This window comes from Epinephelus fuscoguttatus, linkage group LG12, assembly GCF_011397635.1.
Source record: "Epinephelus fuscoguttatus linkage group LG12, E.fuscoguttatus.final_Chr_v1".
NCBI classification, from domain to species: Eukaryota; Metazoa; Chordata; class Actinopteri; order Perciformes; family Serranidae; genus Epinephelus; species Epinephelus fuscoguttatus.
In genome coordinates this window covers 41,554,402-41,567,898 of record NC_064763.1, presented here as the reverse complement: position 1 = coordinate 41,567,898, position 13,497 = coordinate 41,554,402, and the positions used below count along the sequence as shown (strand labels likewise).

The following is a 13,497-nucleotide window of genomic DNA, read 5'->3' as shown; positions in this document are numbered from 1 at the left end:
TTATCTTATATTATATTGTCTTGTCTTGTGTTATCTCATCTCATCTTATCTTATCTTATCTTATATTATATTGTCTTGTCTTGTCTTGTCTTATGTTATCTCATCTTATCTTATCTTATCTTATATTATATTGTCTTGTCTTGTGTTATCTCATCTCATCTTATCTTATCTTATCTTATATTATATTGTCTTGTCTTGTCTTATGTTATCTCATCTTATCTTATCTTATCTTATATTATATTGTCTTGTCTTGTGTTATCTCATCTCATCTTATCTTATCTTATCTTATATTATATTGTCTTGTCTTGTCTTGTCTTATGTTATCTCATCTTATCTTATCTTATCTTATATTATATTGTCTTGTCTTGTGTTATCTCATCTCATCTTATCTTATCTTATATTATATTGTCTTGTCTTGTCTTATGTTATCTCATCTTATCTTATCTTATCTTATATTATATTGTCTTGTCTTGTGTTATCTCATCTCAGCTTATCTTATCTTATCTTATCTTATCTTATCTTATCTTATATTATATTGTCTTGTCTTGTCATATGTTATCTCATCTCATCTTACCTTATCTTGTCTTATATTGTCTTGTCTTATGTTATGTTATCTCATCTTATCTTATCTTATCTAATCTTTTATTATATTGTCTTATCTTATGTTATCTCATCTCATCTTATCTTATCTTGTCTTATATTGTCTTGTCTTATGTTATGTTATGTTATCTTATCTAATCTTATATTGTCTTATCTTATGTTATCTCATCTCATCTCATCTCATCTTATATTATATTGTATTGTCTTATGTTATGTTATGTTATGTTATGTTATCTCATCTTATCTTATCTTATCTTGTCTTGTCTTGTCTTGTCTTATCTTATCTTGTCTTGTCTTATGTTATGTTATCTTATCTCATCTTATCTTATCTTATCTTATCTTATCTTATCTTATCTTATACTTTACCAACAAAAAAAGCCAAAGGAATTAAAGATGTGTTTGCCTTTTCGTGGGCAAATATATCAAACAGCACTGTGTTTAATTGAATGTGAGTTCCTCTTTGAACACATATCTCTACCCACAACCTTGTTGAAGGGCTCACTGTCTCTCTTGTGATGTTGTAAATGTGTTATTAGTTTTCAGGTCTCTGAAATACATAAAGAAACTACTAAGTTGTATTTGGGTAAAGACATGATGCCGCCTCAATCATTCATTAAAAGAACGACATGATGCCGCCACAATCATTCATTAAAAGAACGACATGATGCCGCCACAATCATTCATTAAAAGTCCAAAAAAAGACACTAAAAAAATACACAGTGGGCCATTTGTACATGTCAGACATGAGTAAAGATCTTACAGAAACTATAAGATCATAAACCACGGGTCAATGGGTGAGTCATGGTTCAAGCCGACTTCCTCTCAGAAAGAGAAAACGGTGAGTTTTTCTTGAACTGTCATTATATGGTCAGTGAAAAGGGAAGGGGTGCCTAAAGAGAAGGGCTTCCCTCATTTTCAGAACTCCCACCCTCGTATTCCCCTCATACAGTAATCTTAAATTTCCCTTGTGACACACAATTTACTCTCAGTCTATTTCAGTCTCATTCATTTGTGGTTTCAGGCATCCCCTTTAGTTTTGTTATGTATTTCCTTCCGATTCCCACTTCTTCAATAAACAGCATTAAGACAAAAAGCTTGGTACTGTTATTCATCCTATGGTAAATAAAGAATGTTTTAATCACACGTTGCATGTCAAAGGCTTTTCTGACAGTGAAAAATATATGCTGTGATAAAGGGGCTTGTAAACAATCATGTTTATGTTTAAAAGTCAATAAAATGCTCATTAAATGCATGACACATATAGTGAACATTTAGAAGACACAGCATTTATTGTCTGTATTCCTCGGCTGTGTTTATCCATTCATAGAAGTCAAGTCAGCTAAATTAAAAACAACACATTGAACTGACAACATTGCTTTTATAGACATGATTACAGTGAAAAATAAATAGATGAATGCAGAAAAAAATATGAAAATCATATCAAAGAACACGTTCAAAAGCATACAAACAAGGGGCTCCTGGTGATTAATGGTTAAGACCAATACCAAAAAGCCCTTAACTTCTCTGTTTCCTTATGGAAGATCTAAAATGCCTGAATAAAGAATCGATTAGAGACAGGGACGATGGTCACCTGCCAAACACCGCTCTCTTTCTCCTGGCATTTCCTGTCTGAAACTCTACTCTCCAAACTCTATTATTGTTTTTTAACATGTAAGGAGCTGGACACATTTTATTGCATTTTCTATATTCAAATTAATGCTCTATCTATGTGCAGATTTCAAAAGAAAATGTCACATTCAAAAAGACAAAAATGACCCTGCTGACTTACAACAGCTGTTCTGTAAACACTATAGGCATCCTGTGACTGTATGTACATAGTGATCAGTATTCTGTAATGCTTGTTGTGTATAATGTATATGCTGTCTGTATAGTTCACCTGCCTGAGAACAGCCTATATCTCTGTGTAATGCATCAGATTTCAAGTGTTGAAATGTATGGAAATGTATGGAGCTACATTAGGGTCAAAAGTTTTGTACTTGAAAAAATAAAATTTGAAACTGAAAATTCATGTGTTGATCTTGAATTTTGAAAAGTACAACAATGTGTTCAAAATAAAAATAAGTGTATGAATGTTTTTTTTTCCAGGTTAAATATAATTTTGATCCACTTTGGGAATTCTTTTGAATGAATAATTTATTTTCACTTTTCACATTTTAACATTTGAGGTCTTATTTTTTTCAGTTGCATGTTTTATCTTTTCAGATTCACATCTTGTTTTTTACAGTTTCAAATCTTATTTTGTCACTTTCAGATATATTTTTTTTTTTTTTCCCAGTTTCAAATCTGTTTTTTGAGTTTCAGACTTTTGATCCTGATGTGGCGTGGGGGGCGTGGCATCAACTGAGACGGTTGTGGAATCATGAGTGACAGTGCCTTCAGGAAACGTAGGAACTAAAAAAAATCTGACTCAACACTTATATACAAATGTTAAAATAAAATATGGAAGTGAAAAGTGAAAATAAATTATTCATTCAAAAGAATTACCAAAGTGAATCAAAATTACATTTAACCTGAAAAAAAAATATTTTTAATACATTGTTGTATTTTTCAGAATTCAAGATCAACACATGAATTTTCAGTTTCAAATTTTATTTTTTCAAATACAAAACTTTTGACCCTAATGTAGCTCCATAGCAATGTATTTTTATCTAATGTGGTCCCTGTCAAATAAACAGGTGAAATAAATAAATGCATACAAAAATAAATGAACATAAAATGGCTCAAATAATACAAACTACAGATCATTAAAAATGTTATACATACACACACACAAACATATATGTATCGTCAGTCAAATAGAATACGTTATAGACCGTGATAAGATGCGAGGCCGTGTCAGGCCACCAGAGATGCAGCACACATGAGATAAACAAGTTACTGCTGTTTCTCATCTGTCTGACACAGAGTTGTTTGCTTTAAAGCACACAACAGGGACATTGTGATGTGCAAAAGAACAAAAGACAGCTGCACAAAGTGTACTTGTGACAACAACACAGTTCTGGTCTGGTTCGTGCAGATGACCTGGCATAAACTCCCCAGGCTTTCTATTTAGTTTGGATCACTTTTAGAAAAGAAAGGGTGAGGGTGTTTTAGGAGGCCGGCCCAATTCACTGCGGGCCAAGACTCTTCAGTCTATTGCACAGCTTCATACTGCGGTTTTTGAAATGTGTTTGTTCATGATTTCATTGTAAGATTTCATACATACAACCATGCATGTAGATTTCAGGGGGACACAAGGGACACATCCCTCTTAATATGTAGAACATGTTCATTGGTCCAGCCCCATTAAAACACGAGAGTAGCACTCCAAAAATTAAAGACATTAATAACATAAACTGGTGCAGAAAAGGCGCAAATTGGTGCAAAAATCAAATCACCAGAATGCAGAGATTAAGTGTATGGTGCTCGAAATTTTCTGGTGGAGAACCCCCAGTTTGATGGAGTTAGATTAATGGTTCTAAACTGTACTTAAAAGTCTTTTTTAATCCACACAGAGTTTTCTAAGAACTATAACATTCTAGTTTGTGCAGGAAGGTTTCAGTTGACGGTGCAGACAGCTCTAATCTTTCTTTTAAAACCAACTGACTGGGCGAAAACTTTAAATTAAGGTTGATGGGATTTATTTCCTTGTGACAAAAGAGGAAATCACACTGAATGAAATAAATATGACCCCATAAATCTAAATTTAAATCAAATGTAAAGTTCCTTTTGAATTGTCTTTTGCTAATTGTTACTTCACTGTTGATGTTTGAGCTTCTCTGTGCAGAGTGAAGACTTTGACCCTCGGAGGCTGTTTGCATATTCATCTGCTGAAGAAGGAAAGTTTCTCTGTACACACCTTGAATCTGAGTTTGAGACTTGTATGTGTGAGTTTATTTTGTGTCATCACAGCTATCTTTGGAAACCAGTCATGGTGCAGTATTCAGCTTACGCAAATGTGATGTGGAAACTTAAAGCCCCCAGTGCACCAGTAGTTCAAATAGTTAGACTTGTGAAATTATTATTTGCATTTTCACTCTAGATTTTTTGACAAAAGAGAGAGGGAGTATTTTTTTTGTTCAAGGGGGAAATTTAAGATATAATTATAGCTGCTGCGCAGTGATGGCTCGGGTCCGGGCATGTTTAGGCAATTCTGAGCAACAAGCAGAAGAACTGGAAGACATTTAGGAATTTAGCAACACAGTCTGCCTTTTGCATCAGCTGAGGCTTGAACTCACAACCTCTGAGACTAAGAATCAGTTTCTATCTCACTGAGCTAATTAGTCAGTGACAATTCATGTGTAGCTTCACAAACTGACTAAGCCGGACGTGCAGGTTTAGCAGCCGTCCATGCATGGAAAAGCAGATTTCAAACCACTGTAAAAAAAAAAATTCAGTTATTGAAACAAAAATCTGAAAATACACATATTGCATCTAGACAGCATGGAGATGTTGGTAATTTGTTTGTAACAATGATTGATTTGCTCCATAAGTGAAAAACTGATGTTTAAAATTGCCATTTTTACATTGACTCAAATTGTTCACATTAGAGCAAAATTCAAAATGCTGTCAAAAATTCAGTTTTTGAGATAAAATTCTGAAATTTCCCACACATCATCTACCATGACTCTAGAATTTTGACATTTTTTCATGAACATTGAAGATTTATTTAGCAAGAATTTGCATGTATATGTTTACAGTACTGTTTACAGTCAAACATTTTGATGCACTGTAGGCTCAATTTTTGATAAATCAAAAATCTGAGAAACATAGTTTGTGTAGGACAGTCTGAAGATGCTCTGTAGCAAGTTTGGTGTCAACTGAGCAAAAACTGTGGGAGGAGATAGGTTTAAGAAGTTTTACAGTTTTTGAAAAAAACAGTGATGAACTTCATAATTTTTAACAGGTTTAAATGTACAAAAGTTTCTTCAGTATTGGGGCTACAGTTTGATGAAAGTTGTGAAGTTGTAGCATGTATGGTTGATTTGTTATGAAGTTTCAAAGTTTTGAACTTTAGACGCTTGCTGTAGCGCCACCATCAGGACTATTGGCTTGAGTTTACAGCTGAGGATATCTGGCATGAGACTGGACCTTTGTGCAAAGTTTGGTGAGTTTTCACCCATGGGAAGTATGATTTCCTCGGAAGAAGAAGAAGAAGAAGAATACCTAGGATAACAATAGTGTCCTGGCAGCTTAGTTTATATACAAAGTGGAGTTGTTTTTCTGTATCTTTCCGGAGGGCATAGGTGTAGATTTTGGGAGTGACACAGAGGACACAGTCCCCCTCAACATTCAGGACATGTGCATCCCCTACCACCCTGCAGCCATCCTACGTTCATACCAGCTTCAACTAAATTAAGGGTGAGGAGTTTGGTGAACCTAAGGTGACATGAAGATGATCTCAGTTTCATACAGGCTGCATCCATGTCAATCTAGGCTTCTCAGTCGATAGCACATACCTCTTAACTTAACTGTAAATGGGCAGCTGTTATCACTAACCATACAGTTAAATAATGCCAAAAAAAAGATGAAGAGATGGCTCTGTTTCCCTTCAAGAGCCTTGATGATCCTTCATAATCGTCCCCACTTGACCTCCTGTTTACATATGACCCTCTGAAAGGCACAGAGATAAACAATGCACAAAAGCATCTGAGGACAGCTGCACAATCACAAAAGAAAAGACAGCTTAAGAAAATCGTTTCATCGGGTCACCACCAGCTGGGCCTCATTTGTTTAGACAGCTTGATGTTTGAAGTCCTGGGTTGTTTTACGCAACACCTATTGACTCCACCGGGTTTCATCGCTATAAAAGCAGCAGTAACTTCGCTCAAAGTTAGATGCGCTTAGGGTTGTTTCTGCCATCTCGAACTCTTTGTGACTCCCACCGGACCAGGAAAATGTACGCGGCTGTTACGCTCTTCGTCTTCATGTGCTTGACTGCCACCACACATGCAGATCATCACCATCAGCCTTGTCGTAAGAATTTGCAGTTCTATCATTTTGTGATCTGATTTTGAGTCGTCCGTGTGTTAGGTAGCATTCAAGATCACTGCATTTGCTATTTGTGTCAACAGTACTCAAAGGTCTTTGGTTATTAGTTTTAAATGTGTCTAAAGTCTAATATTTTCTATCAGCATGCGTAAGTCCCGTCTAACTGACAACGTTGTCTTTCAGATGCACCCAATATGACAGGATTCATGTCTGTGGTGAGTTTTTAAATGTGTCTGTCAAGGCCAGTGGTTCTTCTGGTACTTTTGAAACACAGCATTAAACTCTTTCTGTTTGTCTCTGAATGCATGAATGAAACCAGATATCCCTAAAGGGTGAAATGAAAGCATTTGGAGCATTCACCTATGATTCAATGGGCAAGAAACTGCGATTCAGATCAAACGAGAGCCACCCCACAAACACATCACTAGGTCTGGATCTGCTGATGTTTTTCGATGATGTAAGTCAGTTCTGTTTTTAAAAAAAAGTCACCTTTTACTTGATGCTGTGTTGCACCCTGACGAATGAATTTGTGTGTACGTGTGGCAGGGAGTATTCTACGAGATTGACAGCAAAAACCAGAGCTGTGAGAAAAAAGCATTGCAATGCACCCAGCACCCCCTAGATATTCCCGATGATGCAACATTTGTGGCTACGGTCAACTGTGGGAGTCCATCCATTGAAGGCGAGGGATTGAAAGCCAATGTATGGACAGGAACAATGTCAGACAAGAAAGGTGTGAGAGCTTCTATAAAATCATATGTATAGTAATATGTGCCAGAGTTCTTTATGACTTGAGTGTTTTCTGTCTTTCTCTTTTCAGGTCACTACTCCATGAGTGTGACCATGGGATGTTTGCCAGTGTGCACACTGTACTTCCAGGAGTCCTCATCATTCATTATCAGGTTGGTGAAGTGTTTTTAAATGCTTGGGGCGATCAACACTTTCTGGTATCTGTGATACCAGAAAGTGTTGATCGCCCCATGATGAATGTCCTTTAAAAATGTCATTTTTGTGTCACTCTCTCACAGCCTCACGGAGGTTGAAATCGAGATCAAGGATCCTGACCTCCTCACCGTGCCCACCTTTTGTCTGGGACAGCCTCTGGAGGAGACACCTGAAGGGACGGTCCATAGCTTCCTCAACGAGTTCATGTAGATGAAACCCTGCCAGCAGAAAATCAAACCCCTATTCAAGTGTGGGCTGCCAGAACCTTAGACTTTTCTCTGCTTTTTTAATGTGTGACTCGAGTTTTTCGTGTGACACTGCACTACATCACATCTGTTTCAATCTTCCACTCCCCTATGAAGCTGTGGCTTTGAATGGATCATCCTGTATACATACACTTTGATGTAAAGGAAAGAGATATGACATGGATTATAGAATTAGTCATAATTACTAACAGTATGGTGGCTCTTCATGTTGGTATTGCATACAAAACCTGTAAGATATGATTAATGGAACAATAAAATGTCAAAGCTGTTCAAGGTGTGAAGAGACTTTTCTTCTGCATCCAAGAAGAAGAAGACCTTAAGTGTTTTCACTTGACTTTTTACAACTTTAATCCAACTATGGTTTGGAAATGGAATATAATATAAGTATTTTTTCTGTAGTCTATAATCACCTAATGAAATAAGAAGTGTTGCCTTAGAATAGAGACAAAGAGGCCTCTGTGGGTAATGTGGCTCCTGGTAAAAACCTCCTGAACATCTGGATCTTAAATTAAGGAGGAAATAGGTGTGCACAGATTAGCAGATGCTGGCCAGCGGCCTATCTCTGCCATGCCACCAGCGTTGAACACATACTGATTTGTAACATAGAACTGATTTATCCAGTGATTTTTTTTTTTTGATCAGTGGGGGAGGAGACCTCTGTGGATAATTTAGCTCACGGTAAAAACCTCTTGAACGTGTGGATCAGAAACAAGGTGAACACACTTTAAGTTATCAGAGAAAGTGGAGCACAGATTAGCAGGTGGCAGGCTAGCAGCACATCTCCAACATGCGAGAAGCGTCAGAGAAACCCTGATTTGAAATGTAAATCTGCTTTATCCAGTGTTTTTACCAGTTTAAATACCCAGGTCCATTTGTTTTGGAGAGGAAGAGTCATGGCAGCAGCAGTCGAGCTAATTAGGAAAAAATCCCTGCGTAAGTTTCCCCAGTTTCAGTAGGCCCTAGACTGTGACTGTGACTTTAACTCATAAACTCACCTCTTTTTTTTCTTCTAGCTTGGCTACATGTAACCCTTAAAAAGGACCCTGTTAACCACTGTTTTTCAGTGTTTCTTACCAAGAAGCATGTTTATTCTCAAGGCCAGCCACAATGGGTGTATCTCTTAGCTTACAAAACATCTACAAAGCCTGAAAAGACACAGGTGTAAATAACACAAGCAGGAATTCGTAATACCTTTGACCTCTGCACCAAATTTCAGTCTCCTAGTGCAAAAACTAGAGATGCACTGATACCACTTCTTCCTTCCCGATACTGATTCCGATCCCTGAACCTTAGGTATCTGCCGATACCGAGTAACGATCTGATACCAGCGCGTAGAATAAAAATGGATGGGATATGAACTGTTGTATGTCTCAACTCCTAAAACTCTGTGTAAAATATTAAGAAATAAATACATAATAGTAGAATCAATGCCATAAACTTTATTATTATTATTATTGTTGTTATTATCCAGTGTTGACACAGATCAAGACACAGGTTAAAGTGCAGCCACACATTTTGGCAAAAAAGACATTTTAAAGGCTACAGTAGAATGCTTTTTAAACTCCGCTCCGTTTCCGTTTCGTTTGCCTGTAGCGTGCGTATGCGTAATGACGTGAGGCATTACGTGGTATCGGATTGGTCATAGGCTGTACTCACTGATACCGATACTGCATTTTAGGCAGTATCAGAGGCATTTCCGATACTGGTATCGGAAAAACTCTACAAATTAGGTGAGCACACATTAGCTGATGCAGGGCTAGCACAGAATAGATAAATGAGAAGAGCCCTCCCTGTTCTTTATATTTTCTGTGCATTCTGTTGCCTAGAAATATTTCATCAAGGAATGTGTACTATGCAATGCAGATTAGTAATGTTCTGTCCAGTTGATTAAATACAGTGTCAGGAACAGGCAATATGGTAAACACAGTATCAGCTGAACAAAGTTTGAACTTTAAAAACTGACTGTCAGAGTCACACAACATATTATAAATCAGTATATATGAATGTACATCAGTATGATTATTACAAATAGGTATATAATGTATAAAAGCCAGTGTTCACAGGCTTGTTTCAGTTTCAGCCATTGTTTTACTTTTGTGTTAAAAGCCTTGAGCTCTGTCAGTGTTTTTATTTCAGATGGTAATGTATTCCATAGGTTGTATTTCAGGTCTGGAGGCCAGTCTATGTTGTATGTCATGTTCATGTCAGAGTCAAAGCAGTCATAACAACATGCTAGAATTGAGCAACCAAAGTATAACAATAAAAAACTAACAATAAGAGAATTATTGTGATCATTTCCTAGTGACTGAGAATAAACACACATTTTTCTGTGAGACTAACTTCACTTGACAATCTGCAAACTCCACACACTGATGAATTGTTGTGTTCATATTCCATGTTAGCACAGTCAGATTGTTTGGAGCACAGAGGCCGTCAAGACTATAGAAACAAATCTTAAAAGCTAATTTTCTGGATGATTCAAATAATTCTGTGATGTCAGCCAGATTATTATGTCCACATGCATCATGTGAGCAGCAGACTGAACACAGTATTTACAGTAGAGGCAGTAAAAAAGAAACACGTCTGTACATCAGCTGGAGAGCTGGGTCTCTTTCTCTTTCTCTCTTTCCTTCCTTCTTTCTTTCTTGACTAAATTTTGAGTACTTTTTTCAGTTCTGGTACGTTGAGAACAAGTCTACCGGAGTCACATTCCTTCTGTGTACACACACGTACTTGGCAAATAAAGCTGATCCTGATTCTTTCTCTCTATCCAGTCTAATAAAACATGACACAAAGAGATTATCTGAATATGGTACATGGTCACATATTTAGTTTTGTTGATTTTCAGTTGATTCATATACTCAGCATTCAACTACGCTGACGACTAGGCCCCGTTATTCATGAAAATTAATCTGCCTAAGAATGATCCAGATTTGGAATATCCCGTGTTTTGCTGTCCAGGATCAGCCAATCCATCTCACTTTGGTGCTGTTTCTTCCAGAGTAACATTGGATTGGATCACCCTGTTATAAAAACAAACTTTACAAGATTACCAAATTTGGATATCCACTGCTCTAAACAGGACTACATATCACAATGTAGGCAGTCTGTCAACACACTGCAATCACCACTTATTGCCATTGGTTCTGCCAAAGAAAACGAAGCAGAGATCTTCCAGACTTTAAGCATTTCAGAACGGAAAAAACAGCAGTCAGTATCAAACAGAAAGCATTTAATAGACAGCCTAAAGTCTTCTTTATCGCAGCAATGGTTCAGAAAATCACAGATCACATGTAAAATGTAAATAAATGTGTATTTTTTAACTATGTTTTGTTCCTGAAATCCACCCTGAATCAAGGCATCAGGATGATTTTAATCAAATAAACCCCAATCCTATGAAAAACTTCTGAGCAACACAAAATGAAGGTTTGATCAATATCAAAAGCAAGACTGGATTACGTGATCTAATCTGATTTCAATATCTTGTTTCCCGCTTTTGAACAACCCATTTTCAAGATTTGATCCAGTCCACTAGCTGAAATCTGATTGGATTACTTTTGAACAACTGGGCTCTGGATACCACTGAATAAGAATCACGAGTCAGCATAGTTGGAGGGAACTGATATCAAACTGTAAAAAGTCTTTCAAATGAATCGAAATAAAAGTTGTGTTGTTTATTTAAAAAGCAAGATACGTCTGGTCTTTTCTCTATTTACTCTTGTTGCTCTTACAGCTGCTGTTATGGATCCAGATGCCACTAATCTGAGTGTTGTTGCTACAGTCTGACGTTTGCTGCCACCAAGAGGCCAAAGAATTAGTCATTGCAGGTTTCAACTCAGTCTCCAGACTTACAGCAGACTTCAAGGCATTAGCAGAGTGAACATTTGAATTGAGATGGTTGCAAAATATCTGACGGGAGAGCAGCTGCATTAATCCAATAGAGACTTTAATCTGTCGGCCATGACGTTCACTGTGGGAAAAGTGACATATTTCACCAAGACCTCTTTATTGTCCTGTACACACTCAGCAATAACACAAGAACAGCTGCTGTGACTGGCTATCAGCGGTCAGCTATCCACTAGCTTACACAGAGGTGACTGTGTTAAATTCAAGTAGAACAATACACATATATCATTTGTTAAGATGTCTTTCCTTTGTCTGTCTATCTGAAGGTTTTCCACCAAAGGACCCTTCAACACGAGACATAGTCACAGGCCTCAGCCATAACACTGTAACAGTTCAGTACAGTGCATCTGCAGTTTCACCAAAATTATTAAAGATTCAAACAGCTCCAGGGTTTACTGGTTGCATATCTCACATGATTATTTTGGAATTGTCTTTAAAGGGAAGCCAGTGCTAACACTATGAGTGATGCTATTTATACATAGGCTGCTAAACTAATTTGAACTCACTTGTAGATTCATTTTGTTACAGCAGCCCTGCCTGTGAATATTTTGTCTATCCCAATTTGCATAGCGAATGTGGAGAGGGGAGGAATGTGAGAAGCTATTCTGATTACGCTATTGTACTGAACATACCTCTCCTTTTTAGTCTAATAAGAAGCAGCTGCTATTGGCACCAAGAAGAAAAACTTCCAAAAAGGGACCAAACAAAAAAGCCTAACAAAGACGAACATGTTTCCTGCACTGGTCTGCTTTGATTGTGCATTTAACCAGTGTAAGAAATAAATCCTAACAGCTCTCTCTCGCTGCTGCCAGAGTCCTCACCAACACCACGAGAGTGGAGCACATCACACCAGTGCTTAAATCACTGCACTGGCTTCCTGTGTGTCAAAGGATAGACTTTAAAATCTTGTTACTTGTCTATAAAGCACTAAATGGTCTCGGGCCTAAATACATCTCTGATATACTTGTACGTTATGAAGCATCCATCTGGAACAGGTTTACTCAGTGTTCCCAGGATCAAAACCAAACAAGGTGAAGCAGCCTTTAGTTTCTATGCTCCCCGCCTGTGGAACAAACTTCCAGAATATCTGAGGTCGGCTGAAACTGTCAGCTCATTTAAATCAGGGCTTAAAACATTACTATTTACTGCAGCTTACCAGTGAACTAGATATGTAACTTATTGTTAGGATAATCTGTAGCTATTGTTTTTATATTTGTCTGCTGTTGCTTTTGCTTTATGTTTGCTTTTTAAATGCATTTTCTACACTGTTTTTCTTGCTTTTAGCTTTTGTTTTTAATGATCTATTGTTCCTTTAATGTTTTATCTTAACGTATTTTGCCTTGTGTATGAATGGTGCGATATAAATAAAATTGCCTTGCCTCTCTATATATTTTATTGAGTAGATAAAATGCTAACTTAAGCTTTTATCTTGTTGTGATTCATTTATTCAGCATAAGGAGGAAGCAGGAAACCATGCATTTGCTGTAAAAAAAAAAAGCTTCATAGGTGCTGAACAAAACAAAAATATAGTATGGATGTTTTTGTTCATTTGTTTGCATCAGACAGTTTACAGAATTTCACTCAGCGTGCAGCTTTTGTTTGTTTGTTCTTCCTCAAAGGTGTCAGGTAAGTGCAGGCCTTTTGTCCATTGTTTTGTTTGTTTGTTGTTAAATTATGTTGTATTGTATTGTATTGTTGTATTTGTATTTTTTTGTATTTTACTCTGTATTTTACTCTGTGAGGCGACCTTGAGTGTCATGAAAGGCGCCCAGAAATAAAATGTATTATC

At 36.9% G+C, this 13,497-nt stretch overlaps 1 protein-coding gene across 1 annotated transcript; it reads left to right on the top strand.

Annotated features, from left to right (window-relative positions):
- Window positions 1-6,425: 6,425 nt before the first annotated feature.
- Window positions 6,426-8,070, top strand: LOC125897778 (ependymin-1-like). The gene is made up of 6 exons (XM_049591176.1): window positions 6,426-6,576; window positions 6,775-6,806; window positions 6,911-7,048; window positions 7,138-7,324; window positions 7,412-7,493; window positions 7,620-8,070. Exons 1-6 carry the CDS (start codon window positions 6,438-6,440, stop codon window positions 7,744-7,746), a joined length of 705 nt encoding a protein of 234 aa, XP_049447133.1. The 5' UTR covers window positions 6,426-6,437; the 3' UTR covers window positions 7,747-8,070.
- Window positions 8,071-13,497: the final 5,427 nt, after the last annotated feature.

Bases quoted from the DNA above. Each gene is read 5' to 3' on its own strand.
- LOC125897778 (XM_049591176.1), top strand. From the start codon at position 6,438: ATGCGCTTAGGGTTGTTTCTGCCATCTCGAACTCTTTGTGACTCCCAC. The intron at 6,807-6,910 runs GTGAGTTTTTAA...GAATGAAACCAG, and splicing joins TGACAGGATTCATGTCTGTG to ATATCCCTAAAGGGTGAAAT. The intron at 7,049-7,137 runs GTAAGTCAGTTC...TACGTGTGGCAG, and splicing joins TGCTGATGTTTTTCGATGAT to GGAGTATTCTACGAGATTGA.